An 18,262-nucleotide genomic window follows, 5' to 3' on the forward strand; every position below is an offset into this window, starting at 1 on the left:
GGGAATTGACAGACATGGGGCATCCTTTAGGGATTACCAAATAGGGGAGTCAGATATGAATACAAACAAGAACTAACCAGTCTTCAAAAGGCCCATTAAGTACAAACAGTAACCAGTTTTGAAATTCTATCCATATAGCACAGGCTGCCTGGCCCACAGGAGGAGGCTGGGTGCTTGAGGGATATGGTTTGTAAAGTGATGTGACTGTGAGCTGTCCTTGTCTGCATCAGCCAAACATCAGACAATGGCTTTAAGTACGAAGTTCAAAATGCTTTTATTATCAAAGTTTGTATGTATTATACAACCTTGAGATTCGTCTCCTTATGGGCAGCTACAAAACAAAGAAACCTCAAAAGAAGCCACTAAAAAAAAGGAACAAGACCGTCAAAACGTCCAATGTGCGAGGAAAAAAAAATTGTGTAAACAATAAAAGTAAGCAAATAGGTTCAGAACTAAAGTTTTACGAAAGACACCGCTGTAGCCAGAGCAGGCCACGGCATCAGTTCTTGGTAATTGACCTACATCAAGCCAGGCACCTAATGCTATTTTGCAACCTTCTTCAGAGATCGAGGAGAGCTACCACACCAGACGTAGCACATCAAACACAGTCATAGGCATATTGGCTGTATCAATAATTGGGATATTTGTGTTCCCTGAGAGCCAGTCTCACATTAGTAACCTTGAGTGTCTGGTTCTCTATCTTCATAAGCTTTTAGATCGTCTGTGTGAATTACTTTGTCCAAGAGGTGTTTGTACATCTAGGAGGTGTCTTGAACCTTACAACGTACTCCCACTATAAATATATGCTTCAAATGAACCATTTGTCAGACATAAAATAATTTATGTCAGCCTCTCTCAGTTTTAGAACATCTTTCAAGAGGGTAAACCCTCACAAGGTATCAGGCCCTGATAGTGTACGAGGTAGGGCACTGAAAACCTGTGCCAACCAACTAGGGCAAGTGTTCAAAGACATTTTCAATCTCTCATTGCTGCAGTCGGAAGTTCCCATGTGCTTCAAAAGGGTGACAGTCATAGCTGTGCGAAAGAAGAGCAGGGCGAACTGTCTCAATGACCAGTATCCAGTGGCACTCACATCTACTGTGACGAAGTGCTTTCAGGTTGGTCATGTCTAGAATCAACTTTCTGGACCCGCTGCAATTTTCCTATCACAATAGGTTTACAGCTGATCTAATATCACTGGCTCTTCACTCAGCCCTGGATTACCTGGACAATAGCAACACCTGCTCAGTGTTCAGCACCATCATACCTTCGGTACTAATCAACAGCTCCAAAATCTGGGCCTCTGTACCTCCCTCTGCAACTGGATCCTTGACTTCCTCATCAGAAGACCACAGTCAGTGTGGATCACTGCTCTGTTCTCTCTACACCCACATCTGTGTGGTGAGGCACAGCTTAAACACCATCTGTAAACTTACTGATGACACAACTATTGTTGGCAGGATTTCAGATGGTGATGAGGAGACGTACAGTAGTGAGATAGATCAGCTGGTTGAGTGGTGTCACAAAGACAAACTTGCAAAGGGTGAGCTGTTTCACATTCCTGGGTGTCAAAGACTCTAGCAACTTTCTGAGGATATACCAGCATTTTAATTGGTTGCATCACTGCTTGGTTTGGAGGGACCACTGCACAGGATCGGAAAAACTGCAGCAAGTTGTGAACTCAGCCAGATCAAACATGGGCACCAGCCTCCCCAGCATCGAGGACATCTTCAAAGGGTGATGCCTCAAAAAAAAAGTGGCATTCATCATAAAGGACCTCATCATCCAGGAAATGCTCTCTTATTGTTGCCATCAGGGAGGTGGAACAGGACCCTGAAGGCACAGTCAACATTTTAGGAACAGCTTCTTTTCCTCCACCATCAGATTTCCGAATGGCCAATGAAACCATGTACACAGCACCTCAATATTATTTTTAATTTTCTTTCCTTTTTTTGTACTACTTATTTAATTTTTAGAAATAAATCTTATTTTAATTTGTAGTTTCTTTTTAAGTATGTGTCAATGTACCGCTGCTGCAAAACAACAAATTTCACGACATATGCCAGTGATATTAAATCTGATTCTGATTCTGACCAATTGAAATTGAACTGAATCACCAATGTCACCATTGCCTTTGAGGACAAAAATGGATGCACTTTGAGTTTGGGAGACTCAACTAAGAGGCTCTCCAAGACAATGTTTGCTTGTTGTGATGAATAAAAACTTTCACATCAACTGGTTTCTCCAGTGACTCTGTAAGTGTCAACATAGACTAGTCATGATCTAACAGCCCTCTATCAAGTCTGTCAATCTTCCTTGCTCCCAAGTGAACAACCCCAACTTATCTATTCTAGCATTTCTCCTCATCTCTGGAACTCTGGACTATTCCAGGTAACATCCTCTGCATCTTCCCTCACACCTTTCCTGTCCAGAAACAGGTAACATTCCAGTTGCAGCCTAACTAGTGTCATATACAATTTGAAACGATTAGCTGGCCAGATTTGAAGCACTTTCATAAGAAACATAATAGTCATCTACTGTTTCTATTCCTTCACACCTGCTCCATCATTTAAAATTCAAATAGTACAAAGGAACTTGATAATAAAGCATGCATGCGTCATCATATACTACCCTGAGATTCATTTCCTTGCAGGCGTTCATAGTAAAACAAACAAATACAATAGAATCAATGAAAAACTACACACAAAGTCTGACAAACAACCGAAGTGCTAAACAAGACAAATTGTGCAAGTTCAATAACAGTAATAGTAATAATAATAATCTATTCCAAAAGTCACAATACTTAACACCACTAGAATAGTCTGAAAGTTCCTAGCAATTGGGAAACAAGTATGCTTGGAAATGCCTGTACCTCAGGTTTTACCAGATTGACCCGAGATAAAATAAAGGAATAATAAGAATAATAAAATAAATTAGTAAATAAATGATACTGAGATTATGAGTTGTAGAGTCCTTGAAGGTGAGTCTTTAGGTTGTGGAATCAGAAGCATCTAGACAGACACATGAACAGGCAGGAATGGAGGGATACAAAAACAGGAGATACTGCAGATGCTGGAAATCTTGAGCAACCAGACATAAAGTTTTATTGTTTTCCCTTGCACTACCTCAATACAACATTATAATGAAATGATCTGTACAGATGGCTTGCAAAACTAAGTTTTTCCACTGTATCTTGTTACACATGATAATAATACACCCATTTACCTTGGAATGTCTTGGTTTTATTAACGAAGCTTTATAGATATAATTGTGGATGAGGTATCCAATGGTTGCAACAACACTTCTATAATAGAAGCCAACGCTCTTGTGAAGTCGCACTGACATCTAGCAGCGAAAATCCTCTCTTTACTCAGATGTTATCTCCTGAACCAGTGTGGATAACAAGGATTGTCACTGTTGAGACAGTAGACAAATTGGAGTAGCTTCAAGTCACTTCGTAGGCAGGAGTTGATACGTTTCATCACCAACCTCTCAAAGCACTTCATCACAGTGGATGCAAATACTACTGGATGACTGTCATTGAGGCAGGTCACCATGTTCTTCTTAGACACCAGTATAACTGATGCTTGCTTAAAACAGGTCTGTACCTCAGAATGCTGAAACAAGAGGATCAAGGTATTGGTGAACACTCCAGCCAGCTGTTCAGCACAAGTGCTTAGTACTTGGCCAGGACCAAATGCTTATGTGGGTTCACCCTCTTGAAGGATGCTCTCAAGTCGGCCTCAGCGATTGAAATTACAGGTTCATCGGGGGCTGTGGAAGTTTGTGAAGGTTCCATGTTTCGATGGTCTAAGTGAGCATTAAAGGCATCGAGCTCATCTGGGAGCAAAGTCCTGTTGTCACCTATGTTGCTTGGTTTCACCTTGTAGGCGATGGCATTCATGCCCTGCCACAGCTGGCGAGCATCCTTCACTGATTCAAATTTGGTCCATATTTGCCACTTTGCATAAGAAGTGGCTTTCCGGAGATCATACCTGGATTTCTTGTAATTAACTTGGTCACCAGACCTGAATACCACTTATCTGCCCCTCAGATGATGGTGGATCTCAGGGTTCATCCAGGGCTTCTGGTTGAGGAAGAATCTGATGATTTTGTGGGGACACACTCACCAATAACTGTTTTTCATAGAGTCCGTGATAACTGTGGTGTATTTGTTCAGATCCTCTGATGCGTCCTTGAGCACAGCCCAGTTCACCGACTCAAAGAAATACCATAGCTGCTCATCTGCCTGTGGATAACTTCAATTACTTGAACTGATCACTTCCACAACCTATGGACTCACTTTCGACGACTCTACAATTCATGCTCTCAGTCTTAATTTTTTTAAACTATTGATTTAATATTATTTCTGTATTTGCACAGATTGTCTTCTTTTGCACTGGTTATTTGTCAGTCTTTGTTTATGTATATAGTTTTTCATTGATTCTAGTGCATTTCTTCGTACTACTGCAAATGGCTGCAAGAAAATGAATTTCAAGGTGACGTATATGTACTTTGATAATAAATTCAGTCAAAGGCACATGCTCAATGATTCAGGAACAGCTTCTTTAACTTTGCCATCTGATTCCTGATTGGACATTGAACCATGAACATTACCCCGCTACTTTTTTGCTTGCACTACTTACTTAATTTAACTATTAATCAAACTGGATGTTGGTGACCCTCTTGAACCAATACACTTCCTCTGTACTATGTGGAAGTTCTCAGCTCAAGAAATAACCCTGTTGTCTGATTTACAAAGAGACAACGTTATCTTACCTCCTCCTTCTCGCTGTGGTTTCAGCACGTAAGATTCTGGATCCTCCAATGCTTTTGCTATTATTTCATCACCCTCACGACCCTGCCACAGAGAAAGTTTTGTCTCACTTATTAAAAAAAAGTTTAAAAATGCAACATTATTATTGACATTTCCATTCAGCTTTCTAAACACTACTCCCATTAGATATTTCATAGATTGTTCCTGTTCTGCTTGGAAGAAACCATTTGCAAACGTTCCCATCCCAATTTAACAGCTCCGTGTTCTTCCTGTGTGGATCCAATGCTATCTACTGTTACCTTATTGTGGGCTGAAGGGCCTACACTATTCTGTGCTCCCTTCAAGCTCCCGTACCTCCCTCTCATTGTCACGATCAGGGAGGAGGTACAAGAGCCTGAAGGCACACACTCAACGATTCAGAAACAACTTCTTCCCCTCCACCATCCAATTTCTGAATGGACATTGAACCCATGAACATTACCTTAATACTTTTTGCACTGCTTATTTAATTTAAATATATATACATACACACACACACACACACATACACATACTTACAGTAATTCACAGTTTTTATTAACATGGTATTGCAATACACTGCTGTCACAAATTTCAAATGGCAAACTTCAGGACGTATGCGAGTGACCTAATCCTCTAATACAATCTCCCTGAACAAGGAGGCACAGCAGCACCTCCACTTCCTAAGAAGGTTGAGGCAAGCAAGGCACCACCTCAGTTCTTAACTGCGTTTTACAGGAACACTATTGAGAATGTCCTGATAAGTTGCATCTCCATCTGGTATGGGAGCAGTCGAGCATCAAACCAGAAGTCTCTGCAAAGGACTGTGAGAATAGCTGAGAGGATCATAGGGGTCTCCCTACCATCTATCAGGAGTGCTGCACACACAGGGCCCTTAGTATTATTAAGGATCCCACCCATCCATCCAGCATCTTCTCCAACTTTCTACCGTCAGGCAGGAGATTATGATGCATGAAAACAAGAACGGTCAGGATGAAAAACAGTTTCTTCCCCCAAGCCATTAGGCTTCTGAACTCCCCGCCGCTTCGTATTTGAAGTGTCACTGTTTAACCTGTTCCGTATCGCACAATATTTAATATTAATCCATTTAATTTGTTATTTATGTATGATCCATCTGTAGATTTTATCCTTACTTTTGTAAGTTATCATGTGCTATGCGTGTTATATAAGATGTTATATAGTGTGGGCACTTGGCCAAGTGGTTAAGGCATTGGACTAGCGATCTGAAGGTCGTGAGTTCGATCCCCAGCCCAGGCAGCGTGTTGTGTCCTTGAGCAAGGCACTTAACCACACAGTGCTCTGCGACGACACTGGCGCTGAGCTGTATCGGCCCTTGCCCTTCCCTTGGACAACATTGGTGTTGTGGAGAGGGGAGACTAGCAGCATGGGCAACTGCTGGTCTTCCATACAACCTTGCCCAGGACTGCGCCCTGGAGAGTGAAAACAAGACTAATGGATGCCTTTATGTGTGTTATATGTACTACTATGCTTTACACCCTGGTTTGAAGAAATGTTGTCTTGTTTCTATATACATTATATTGGTTATATATGTTATGTATTATATATATATTATATGGTTATATATGTTATGTGCATGTGCATAGTTAAATGACAATAAACTTGACTTGATATTAAACCTGATTCTGAACATGATAAAATACCATGAACAGAGCAGACAAGATGCAAATTAAGTACAGAAAAGCAAACAGAAACTACAGGACAATAACTCTCTACTAAAACTAAGATATGATTGGCTGCCGTAAATGAATGTTTCCATCACAGGTATGTTTACAAGCGTTAATGACCAATAGAAACTACATAGATATCTACAGAACCTTGTGGGCTGAGAGGCCTGTAATATGCTGCAGATTTCTATGTTCTTTGTTCTCTATAGTTTCTATTGGTCATTAATGCTTGTAAATGCACATAATGATTAGTGAGTTTATTCTTTGTCTGGCAATAAGGAATGAGGACGTGTTTAAGATCCTCATCTGGTCAATGCTTACATAAAACTACAATTCTGAGTGAAATTCTTTGGAGTAGCTCGGGATTGTGCTGCTCCCCTGGTGCACAAGGAAGTAAAGTTTAATTGGGAAATCATTACTAGTTGTCACAACCCAGTTGACCGGAGACAACAAACTCATGAGCTCAACAGGAATATTTTGGTTTCTCAGTTTGATGCCCACACTGACAAAAAGTCTGGTGATCAATAGAAAGATTGAGAATAAATGACTGTTTTATCAGTTTTTACTGCTTCCTCTAGGACAGGGGTTCCCAACCTGGGGTCTGCGGACCCCCCAGCTAATGGTAGGGCTCCAAGGCATAAATAAGGTTGGGAACACCTGCTCTACACAAATCAAAAGAAGTTGCAGGTAGTAAATCACTACACTACACTTTGCCTGAGAGGGCAATTAACCCGAGAGACTCCACTGTTATAAGAACATGAATTTCTGCAGATGCTGGAAATCCAGAGCAACACATAGCAAATGGTGGAGGAGCTTAGAAGGCCAGGCAGCATTTATAGAAAGGAACAAGCAGCTGACATTTCAGGCTGAGGCCCTTCATTAGCACTTGCTCTCTGCCTGAAAAGTTAACTGTTTATTCCTTTCCTTCCTGCCTGACCCGCTGAGTTCTTCCAGGGTTGTGACTGCACCATCGCAAATGACGAGCTTGCTGTTTTGATATGTAATGTTTGCAAGCAGCATCAAATCATCAGTGGTCACAGTCTTTCTCCCCTCCCAAGAAACTGGATGGGGAGTGGAGTCTCAAACTAGAAGCACAGGATTAAGTTGCGAAGAGGAAGATTTACAGGGGACATGAGGGGAAATATCTTCCCCACACAGAGGGCAGTGTATACATGGAATGAGCTGTAAGAGGAATTTCACATCATCAAAAAGCCAATGGCAATAAATCCATTCTAATTCTGAAGTGGTAGCGGTGGGCACCATTCTGAAGTTCCAAAGATACTTGGGCAGGTACACGGATAAGAAAGCTTTTGAGGGATAAGGGTCAAATGCAGGTAAATGAGATTACCATGGTCAGCATGGACAAGTTGGGCCAAAGGGCCTGTTTCTGTCCTGTGATCTCTATCCTCCACTTAGTGCACAGATCTGGAGGCTTTTCCTTGCTTTGAAATATAGTTTGATGATTCCCTTGAAATTATAGGAAATTAATGTTTTCTTGAAATACAGTTTGATGATTCCTCTGCTCTTTCTTGAATAAACTGATGTGTTTACTGTGTAACATACCAATCTCCAATTTGTTGTGTAACACCCACTCAGCGGAACTGAAAGTCACCTCTGCTACACGGTGAACCAGTTTTTGCTTTACCCTTCATGCCCACGGCTTAACCATGTGAATGCTGATAGTTGATAGCATCTTGTGTGTCTGTCAGCAGTTCAAAACAACTTTTTAAACACATCTTATGAGAAAAATAAATAAGAATAGCTTGTCCTGATCCAACCACATAGACACTGTGGCCAAGAAAGCACACCAGCAGCTTTACTTTCTCAGTAACAGGAATTACTTCTGAGGAAGCAGAGACAGTAAAAATATGAATTCATGTAATTCACATATATCATAGACTTTGCAGTATCCAAGATATCTTCAAGGAACAACGTCTCAGGAAGGTGGCGTCCCTCATTAAGGTCCCCCAGCATCCAGGACATGCTCTCTTCTCATTGTTACCATCAGGAAGGAGGTACAGAATCCTGAAGGCAAACACTCAGTGATTCAGGAACAGCTTCTTCCCCTCTGCCATCTGATTTCTGAATGGACATTGAACCCATGAACACTCCCTCACCACTTTTTAAAAAAGATTTATTTCTGTTTTTGCATGACTTATTTTAACTTAACTATTTAATATACCTAATTTAATTCAGTTTTTTCTCTATTTATCATGTATTGAATTGTATTGCTGTTGCAAAGTTAACATATTGCATGACATATGCCAGTGATATTAAACCTGATTCTCATTTTAAATTCATATAATTCATACATTGAAGTATGTTACTATATTTTAACAGTTCGTATAATATCGATATAATAACATGAATATTCAATATAATCCTACAATTCTACATGGATTCATCATCATTATGTGCCATGTTGTATGATGTAGGTGATCCTGGTCTCATGACCATGCTTGTCCTTGGCAAGTTTTTCTCCAGAAGTGCTTTGCCATTGCTGCCTTCTGGACAGTGTCTTTCACAAAATGGTGACTCCAACCATTATCAATACTCTACGGAGACTGCCTGCCTGGCATCAGTGGTTGTATGACCAGGAGTTGTGATATGCACCAACTGCTCATGACCCTGATCGGGGGGCTAAGCAGGTGTTACATCTTGCCCAAGGGTGACCTGCCAGCTAGTGTTACCCTTCCTTTGGTAGAGATGTATCTCCACCCCGCATCCCAGTAGGAATTATAATTCATATCCTATATCAATTATATTTATATAATTTCTAATTTACAGTACTGTGCAAATATCTTAGACACAAACAGTATATATATCTAGGGTGACTAGGACTCTTGCACAGTACTGTATTTGTCAATATGGAGCAGAGAGTTAGTTTGTAACTCTGGTGGGAGCAAAGGATGTCAGAATAGTGAGGGTGGAGTGCCATGGGAAGGATGTGGGACAGGTGGCAAAGAAAGCATGCCAGGGATTGGGAGGGGGTGAGGGGGGTGGTGGGGAAGAGGTGGTGTGGGTGCAGACACACCCAACCCTGAGACACCAGGCAAGGTAATTGATTCCAAACAATTGGCTTATTGATCATTACAGAATGTCCCTCTGGTGCTTCTCGCTCTCTCTCCTCTCCTAACCATGATTCCCCTCTCCCTGCCCCATTCCCACTCTCAGTCCACAATAGAGACCCATATCAGAATCAGGTTTATCATCAGTCATGTGTTATGAAATTTGTTTTTTTTTGTGGCAGAACAGTGCAATACATAAAATCACTACAGTACTGTGCAAAAATCTTGGGCACCCTAGCTAAATTTTTGTGCCCAAGACTTTTGCACAGTACTGCATACTATTTGTTTTTTTTTGAAAACCTTATGTACAAATTTGCATTCTACACCAAGAAAGCATCCTTTCTGAATGTGTCACGGTTTGCTAAGGCAACTGCTCTGTCCTGAACCGCAAGAAGCTGCAGAGTTGTGGACACAGCTCAGCACATCACATAAACCAGCCTCCCCTCCATGGACTCTGACCACACTCCTTACTGCCTCTGAAAAGCAGCCAGCATACCACTCCTCACAGAGGGATCGGAAGTGGAAAGAGTGAGCAGTTTCAAGTTCCTGAGTGACAATATCTCTGAGGATCTATCCTAGCCCCAACATATCAATGCAGCTACAAAGGTGGCACGGCACTGGCTATATTTCATTAGGAGTTTGAGGTGATTTGGTATGTCACCAAAGACATTAGCAAATTTCTACAGAGGTACCGTGGGGACCATTCTAACTGGCTATTGCACAGGATCAAAGTAAGCTGCAGAGAGTTGTAAACTTCGTGAGCACTATAGCCTCTGTAGTATCCAGGACATCTTCAAGGAGCAGTGCCCCAAAAAGGTGACATCCATCATTAAGGACCCCTATCATCTGGGTCGTGCTTTGTTCTCATTCCTACCATCGGGAAGAAGGTACAGAAACCTGAAGGCACACACTCAGTGATTCAGGAACAGCTTCTTCCCCTCTGCCAACCGATATCTGAATGGACACTGAACTCATGGACACTACCTCACTACTTTTTATTTTTATTTTTGCACCACTTATTTAATTTAACTAATAAATATATATACTTACTGCAATTCACATTTTATTTCTATTATCATATATTGCATTGTACCATTGCTACAAAGATAACAAATTTCATGACATATTAAACCTGATTCTGATAATCAAAGACCCCTCTTCACTCAATATTCTCTTTTGCCCGTCCTTAAAACATAACTGAAGTCTGAAAACATTACACCAGGCCTAAATCAACTTCTGTCCTGCTATTATAAAACCCTTGAATGGATCTCTTGAACATTGAAGATGAATTATTGACCTTAATGTACCACTGCTAATCTGTAACTGTTACACAGCATTCTCCATTCTGTTGCTGCTTTTACTTGCACTAGCTCAATTGGTCCTTATTGATGGCTTGCAAAGTTAAGTTTCTCCTCTGTACTTCAGTACACATGACAATAATAAACCAGATTCCAATTTGCCGCAGCTCATAAACAGCACATTTATGTACCTTATCGATGCTGTACAGGCCCACAAAAGTGGCACGGATTCGTTCGATGGCTTCTGGAGACTCGGACAGGTAGCTCTCGAGGACTCCAGCACGCACCAACTCCTGCTGTATCTTCTTGGTTCCCACAAGGTGGGTGGCAATATCTGGGCATTTAATTGCCAACGAACGCTCGATCATCAGTCGTGCCAACCAGCACTACAAAAACATTAAGCCGACACATCATTCCATGTAAAATACATGTCAGTAATTCTGAATTTGTCTCAAACTCATTGTTATCAAACATCATGACTAGGTTTACAGAGGGTGCAGTGGAGTTTTATCAGGGTGCTGCCTGTATTGGACAGCATGTCTTCTGAGGATAGGGTGAGTGAGCTAAGAAATTCAGCAAGTCAGGCAGCATCTATGGAAAGAGTAAACAATCGACATTTTAGGCCAAGACCCTTCACCAGTCCTGATGAAGGGTCTTGGCCCGATACATTGACTGTTTACTTTTTCCCCATGGATGCTGCCTGGCCTGCTGAGTTCCTCCAGCATTTTGAGTGTGTTACTTTGATTTCCAGCATCTGCAGATTTTCTCTTGTTTGTGAGTGAGCTAAGGTCTTTTTGAAAAATGCAGGAGGAAGATAAGTGACTTGACAAAGTTGTATATGATAATAAGAGGCATAGGTAGAAGACAGCCAGTGCCTTTTCCCCAGGCCAGCAAAGGCCAATACCAGAGGGCATCTTTTGAAGGTGAGCGCAGATTAGGTGTGATGACAGAGAGGAGTAAGTGCCTGCAATGCACTTCTGGGTGTGGTGGTAGAGGCTGATACATTAGGGACATATAAAACTCTTACATGGAAGAAAGAAAAATGGAGTGCTATGGGTTACATAGGAGGGGAGGGTCAGATTGATTGTGGAGTAGTTTAAAAGCACAACACTTTGCTGTACTAATCTATATTCTAGTTCTGGGTTCTTTCAAAAGAGATTTAGTATAATTCAGCACAAATGTTGTGGGCCAAAGGAGCTTTTTTTAAATGGTATACCATTCCATGTTTTATATATTTCCCAATCATATTAACCATTTAAGATGATTAGTCAATTTGTGGTCTTATTGCAATTTTGACACCATCCACAGAAAAGTAATAAATGCAGATCTGGCCACTAGGGGGTACTATGGGCCTATTTTTCACAAGCCATAATTTTGTACTCAGATGTTACTCCAAGCCTTGAGCTGAAAAAGCAAAATTTGAGGGGCAAATAGGCTATTTCTGTCATTCTAGAAAAAAAATCCTACCCTCAATTTAAAAAAAAGCCTAGGACAATGAATGACAGAAATACACAGCTTAACGCCACATTTGTGCACCAGTTCTGTAGACCTGCATGTCACAGCTCTGTTTATTTAGTCATAGAAAAGTACGTACAGCAACGAAACAGGCCTTTCAGACCATCTAGTCCATGCTGAAACCATTTGAACTGCCTACTCCTATCAATCTGCACTGAGACTATAGTCCTCCACACCCCTACCATCCACATATCTATCCAAACTTTGCTTAAACAATGAAATCGAGCTCGCAGGCACCACCAGTGCTGGTAGCTTGTTCCACACTCTCATGACCCTCTGAGTGAAGAACTTTCCCCTCATGTTCCCCTTAAACTTTTCACCTGTCATCCTTAACACATGACCTCTGGTTGTAGTCCGACCCAACTTCAATGGAAACAGCTTGCTTGCATTTGCCCTATCTATACCCATGATAATTCTGTATACCTCTATCAAATCTCCTCTCAATCTTCTACATTCCAAGGAATGAAATCCTAACCTATTCAATCGTTCCCTATAACTCAGGTCCTCCAGACCTGGCAACATGCTTGTAAATTGTGGCAATGAGCCCCAGACCCTCAATGAATGGTAAGTACTCAATGAATGGTAAAAAAACATTGAAAAAACAGTAGCCAGTGCGCAGGCAGGGAAAGCGTTAGTGGCTTTGATGGCAATGGAAGGCAGGCGGAGCACCACCAAATGTGTTGAGTTATTTCTCCTTGCATGGGCACTTTTCTTATTTTTTTAAAACCATAAAAGAAAGAGAGGGTCTAGCAGAGTGGCCGTCATTGGAGTGGGGGCAAGAGTCAGAGTGAAAACTTTAGAGGCTTTGACAAGAAGAGGATGAGGTCAAAGAACCAGGTAAGAAGGGTAGTTTTTTCTTTTTGTTATTGCTGATTTGGTCTTGGTTAACCATTGTACAAGTGCAGGCAGGGTAGCAGATATGGCAGTGGAATGCTCCTCCAGTAGAATGTGGGAATTCATGGAACCTGATGGTCTCCCTGATGACTACACCTGCAGGAAGTGCAGCCAACTTCAGCTCAGGAAAGACTGCATTAAGGAGCTGGAGTTGGATGAACTAAGGATCATCTGGGAGGCAGAGCAATTGATAGATAAGACTTTTGAGCAGTATAAGACTAGAGTGCAGAGATCAGGAAGTAGATGGGTGAACACCGAGAGAGGTAAAGGGAGAAGGAAGTCAGTGCACGATGCCCGTGTGGCCATTCCCCTCAGCAACAGGTATATCCCTTTGGACACTGCTGTGGGGGATGACCTATCTGGGCACGGCAGCAGCAGCCAGACCAACAGCACTCCGGTTGGCTCTGAACCTCAGAAGGGAAAGGTGAAGCCAGGCGGAGCGATAGTTAGGGGGACAGATAGGAGATTCTGCAGCAGATGACTCTGAGGCAGGAATGGCTGCTGAGTGTGCCAGGCTATAGACGTTTTTGAGGATGTCACTAAACACACTGATGAAGGTAGAACCGTAGATGTAGCGTATATGGACTTCAGCAAAGCATTTGATAAGGTACCCCATGCAAGGCTCATTGAGAAAGTAAGGAGGCATGGGATCCAAGGGGACATTGCTTTGTGGATCCAGAATTGGCTTGCTCACAGACAGCAAAGAGTGGTTGTAGACGGGTCACGTTCTGCATGGAGGTTGGTGACCAGTGGTGTGCCTTAGGGATCTGTTCTGGGACCCCTTCTTTTTGTGATTTTTATAAATGACCTGGATGAGGAAGTGGAGGGAAGGGTTAGTAAATTTACTGATGATAAAAAGTTTGGGGGTGTTGTGGATAGTGTGGAGGGCTGTCAGAGGTTACAGGGTGACATCAATAGGATGCAAAACTGGGCTGAGAAGTGGCAGATGCAGTTCAACCCAGATAAGTGTGAGGTGGTTCATCAATATGATGGCAGAATATAGTATTAATGGTCAGACTCTTGGCAGTGTGGAGGATCAGAGGGATCTTGGGGGCCGAGTCCATAGGACACTCAAAGCTGCTGCGGTTGACTCTGTGGTTAAGAAGGCATACGATGCATTGACCTTCATCAACCGTGGGATTGAGTTTAAGAGCCGAGAGGTAATGTTGCAGCTATATAGGATCCTGGTCAGACCCCATTTGGAATACTGTGCTCAGTTCTGGTCACCTCACTAAAGGAAGGATGTGCAAACTATAGAAAGGGTGCAGAGGAGATTTACAAGGACGTTGGCTGGATTGGGGAGCATGACTATTGAGAATAGGTTGAATGAACTCGGCCTTTTCTCCTTGGAGCGGCGGAGAATGAGATGTGACCTGACAGAGGTGTATAAGATGATAAGAGGCATTGATTGTATGGATAGTCAGAGGCTTTTTCCTCAACCACTTCTGCTGGAAGCTCGTTCCACACAGCTACCACTCTCTGACTAAGAAGTTCCCCCTCATGTTACCCCTAAACTTTTGCCCTTTAACTCTCAACATGTCCTCTTGTTTGAATCTCCCCCACTGTCAATAGGAAAAGCCTATCCACGTCAACTCTATCTATCCCCCTCATAATTTTAAATACCTCTATCAAGTCCCCCCTCAACCTTCTATGTTCCAAAGAATAAAGGCCCAACTTGTTCAACCTTTCTCTGTAACTTAGGTGATGAAACCCAGGTAACATTCTAGTAAATCTTCTCTGTACTCTCTCTATTTTGTTGACATCTTTCCTATAATTTGGTGACCAAAACTGTACGCAATACTCCAAATTTGGCCTCACCAATGCCTTGTACAATTTCAACATTACATCCCAACTCCTATACTCAATGCTCTGATTTATAAAGGCCAGCATACCAAAAGCTTTCTTCACCACCCTAGCCACATGAGATTCCACCTTTAGGGAACTATGCACCATTATTCCTAGATCTCTCTGTTCTACTGCATTCTTCAATGCCCTACCATTTACCATGTATGTCCTATTTTGATTAGTCCTACCAAAATGTAGCACCTCACATTTATCAGCATTAAACTCCATCTGCCATCTTTCAGCCCACCCTTCTAACTGGCCTAAATCTCTCTGCAAGCTTTGAAAACCTACTTCATTATCCACAACTCCACCTATCTTAGTATCATCTGCATACTTACTCATTCAATTTCCCACCCCATCATCCAGATCATTAATGTATATGACAAATAACATTGGACCCAGTACAGATCCCTGAGGTACACCACTAGTCACCGGCCTCCAATCTGACAAACAGTTATCCACCACTACTCCCTGATGTCGCCCATCCAGCCACTGCTGAATCCATTTTACTACTTCAATATTAATACCTAACGACTGAACCTTCCTAACCAACTTGAGTCATTTGCCAAGAAAGCTAAAAATAACATTGATAGTGGTTTCATTGCTACTTATAATATTTCCAAAATGATAGCAAAGTGTGGAAAATCTCATACAATTGGTGAAAGATTAATAATGCCCGCTCTATCAGAGGTGATCACCACTATTTTCAAAATGGATACCAGTATTTTTGAAAACCTACAGCACAATACAGGCCCTTCAGCCCACAAAGCTGTGCCGAACATGTCCTTACCTTGGAAATTTTAAAATCAATTCCTCTGAGTAATAACTGTAGCTCATCGTATTAACAAAATGAGTGAAGACACTGAGTATCAACTATGCACATAGCTACAAAAATCAGAATTTGGGATGCAAATGGATGAGGTAACTGTGCGAGAAAAGACATTGCTAATGGCATATATAGTTTATCAAAGATGGAAAAGTTTATGAAAAAATCTCTTTTGTAAAAGGTTAAAAACAAATATCAACAGAGAAACAATTTACAAGCTCAAAATGTATATTGAGGATAAAAGTATTCCAATAAGGAACATGATTTCTTTTGCAACAGATATGACAGGTCGTCATGCTGGTTTGGTGGCATTTATGAAAAAAGCAATTCCAAGTCTGTTTGCAATCCAATGTGTAATTCATCAACATCTCACAGCCAAAAACCTCAGCATGAGTCTTTTTTCAAGCACGACTCTTGTAATACCTGCTATCAACAAAATTAAAGCTCATCCATTACATAGCAGAATATTTTGCCAGTTATGCCAAGATAACGATGAGGAGTTTGAACACTTGCTTCTCCACATTGAAGTGCATTGGGGGTGAAAAGGCTGCTGCTTAAAATGTTTCTTTTATCTTTTTGACAGAGTGGTTGAATTATTGCTCAAAGTCAACAAGAGCTTGGGAAACAAGATAGAACTTCTACGTGGAGATTTGTTCGGCACGGACTAAAAGGGCCGCGATGGCCTGTTTCCGTGCTGTAATTGTTATATGGTTATATGTTATATGGCATACCTAGCCAATCTGTATGACAAATGAACATTCTAAATATGAAACTGCATGGTGAGAATTTCAATTTAATCCAGGCAAAAAGTGTAGTACACTTTTAGTGGAAAATTGGAAATATATAAGCAAAGCATTGGGAGAAGAATGCTCTCACAGCTTCCCAGCATAGAAAGTAAAGCACTCTCTTTCGCAGATGGTGATTTGCAAGAGTACTGCTTACACCTGCAGTCACTAAAGAAGGATTTTCAGAATTGATTCAAGGATTTGAACAATCTGGAAATTCCAGTCTGGGTAATTAACCCATTTCTTTGCAAGGTGGAAGAACAGGAAGAGAGCTTGCAAGGAGAAATTATTGAAATTCAGAATGATGAAGCAGCTAAAATGCTTTTCAAAAATGTCAGCTTCTGTGGAATGTGGCTACACTGTCATACAAAGTCTCCTGGTCTTTGGAGAAGAGCCAAACTGCTCTTCATTGCATTTCCATCCTCCTACCTTGTTGAAAGAGGCTTCAGTGCAGTGAACCACATACTCACAAAAACAGAAACCCCTTAGACATTGTTACGTATGGGAACTTAAGGCTTTTGCTGTCACAACTTGAACTAGATATTTCAACTCTTGCTAAAAACTATCAAGCTCAAGGATCACATTGATATCGAAGCTGCTGTACAGCGCACAGGTATTGTGTAAGCTAGGTTTAAAGACAAATAAAAAATTAAAGCGGAGTCATTTTTCTCATGTTAGCATATAGTAGACATGTTTTTACGCTATGAGGATGCTGGAAAGTACATTGTGCCTAAGAGGGGCATTGGCAAGAATGAAGGTGCTTTAGGTGGGGTGTTGGCAAGAATGAAAGTGCTGGGGGGGGTGGTGTTGGGCTAAAAAAATTGGGAAACACTGCTTTATACTCTTGTATAGCCAACGGCTTGGTGACTTTGACAAGCAAGAGCAAGGATATCAAGAACAAGTGACAAGATGAAAACAAGTTAAAGAAATCCTATCTGGTATGGTATGGTGGTTGTCTATCATATCCAATGATGACAGGAAACATGTGCAGGAGAGTACTTAAAAAGGAAAAGCTGTTGCCCTGGCACAGTTCCACTCTCTGGACCTCAGATGTCTAGGCCCAGTGGTATGAACAAGCATCACGAACTGGGGTCCTCCTTGGTTTCAGTGGATGATCATGACGTTTTCTGTGCCTTATCATGCCTTTTGCGCTCCATGAAATGTTGCAGAAACACCTTCCTGGCCAATGGATCTCACTGCAGATCTCATCTGCCCAGTTCGCCAGAGCTGACTTTACATGCTGGGGCAGGCACATTCCTATTTCACCAGGGTATGGCCGCTGGCTACCCTCACCTGCTTTAGCCTGCTTGTCAAAGTGCTGTACCTATCTACAAGAAAGATGCCAACAAGATTGAAAACGTATAGAGAAATTTTACAAGGATATCGCCAGGATTTGAGGACTTGACTTGTAGGGAAGTGATAGGTTAGCGTTGGATTTCCGGGGGTGGGGAGCACAGTAACATAGCAGTTAGCATAACACAATTACAGAGCCAGTGACGCAAGTTCAATTCCCACATCTGTCTGTAAGGA

At 41.7% G+C, this 18,262-nt stretch overlaps 1 protein-coding gene across 4 annotated transcripts in view; it reads right to left on the reverse strand.

The window, feature by feature from the left end:
- gss (glutathione synthetase) overlaps nt 1-18,262 on the reverse strand; it is a 112,737-nt gene that overhangs the window by 15,748 nt on the left and 78,727 nt on the right. For all 4 annotated transcript variants that reach the window (XM_072243765.1, XM_072243756.1, XM_072243775.1 and 1 more), the window contains 2 exons: nt 11,059-11,253; nt 4,780-4,861 (listed from right to left, as the gene is read on the reverse strand). In XM_072243765.1, the coding sequence (XP_072099866.1) occupies nt 4,780-4,861; nt 11,059-11,253 (277 nt within the window). The remainder of the gene's footprint in view (nt 1-4,779; nt 4,862-11,058; nt 11,254-18,262) is intronic.

The sequence above is a fragment of the Mobula birostris genome, chromosome 2 (assembly GCF_030028105.1).
Source record: "Mobula birostris isolate sMobBir1 chromosome 2, sMobBir1.hap1, whole genome shotgun sequence".
Taxonomy (NCBI): domain Eukaryota; kingdom Metazoa; phylum Chordata; class Chondrichthyes; order Myliobatiformes; family Myliobatidae; genus Mobula; species Mobula birostris.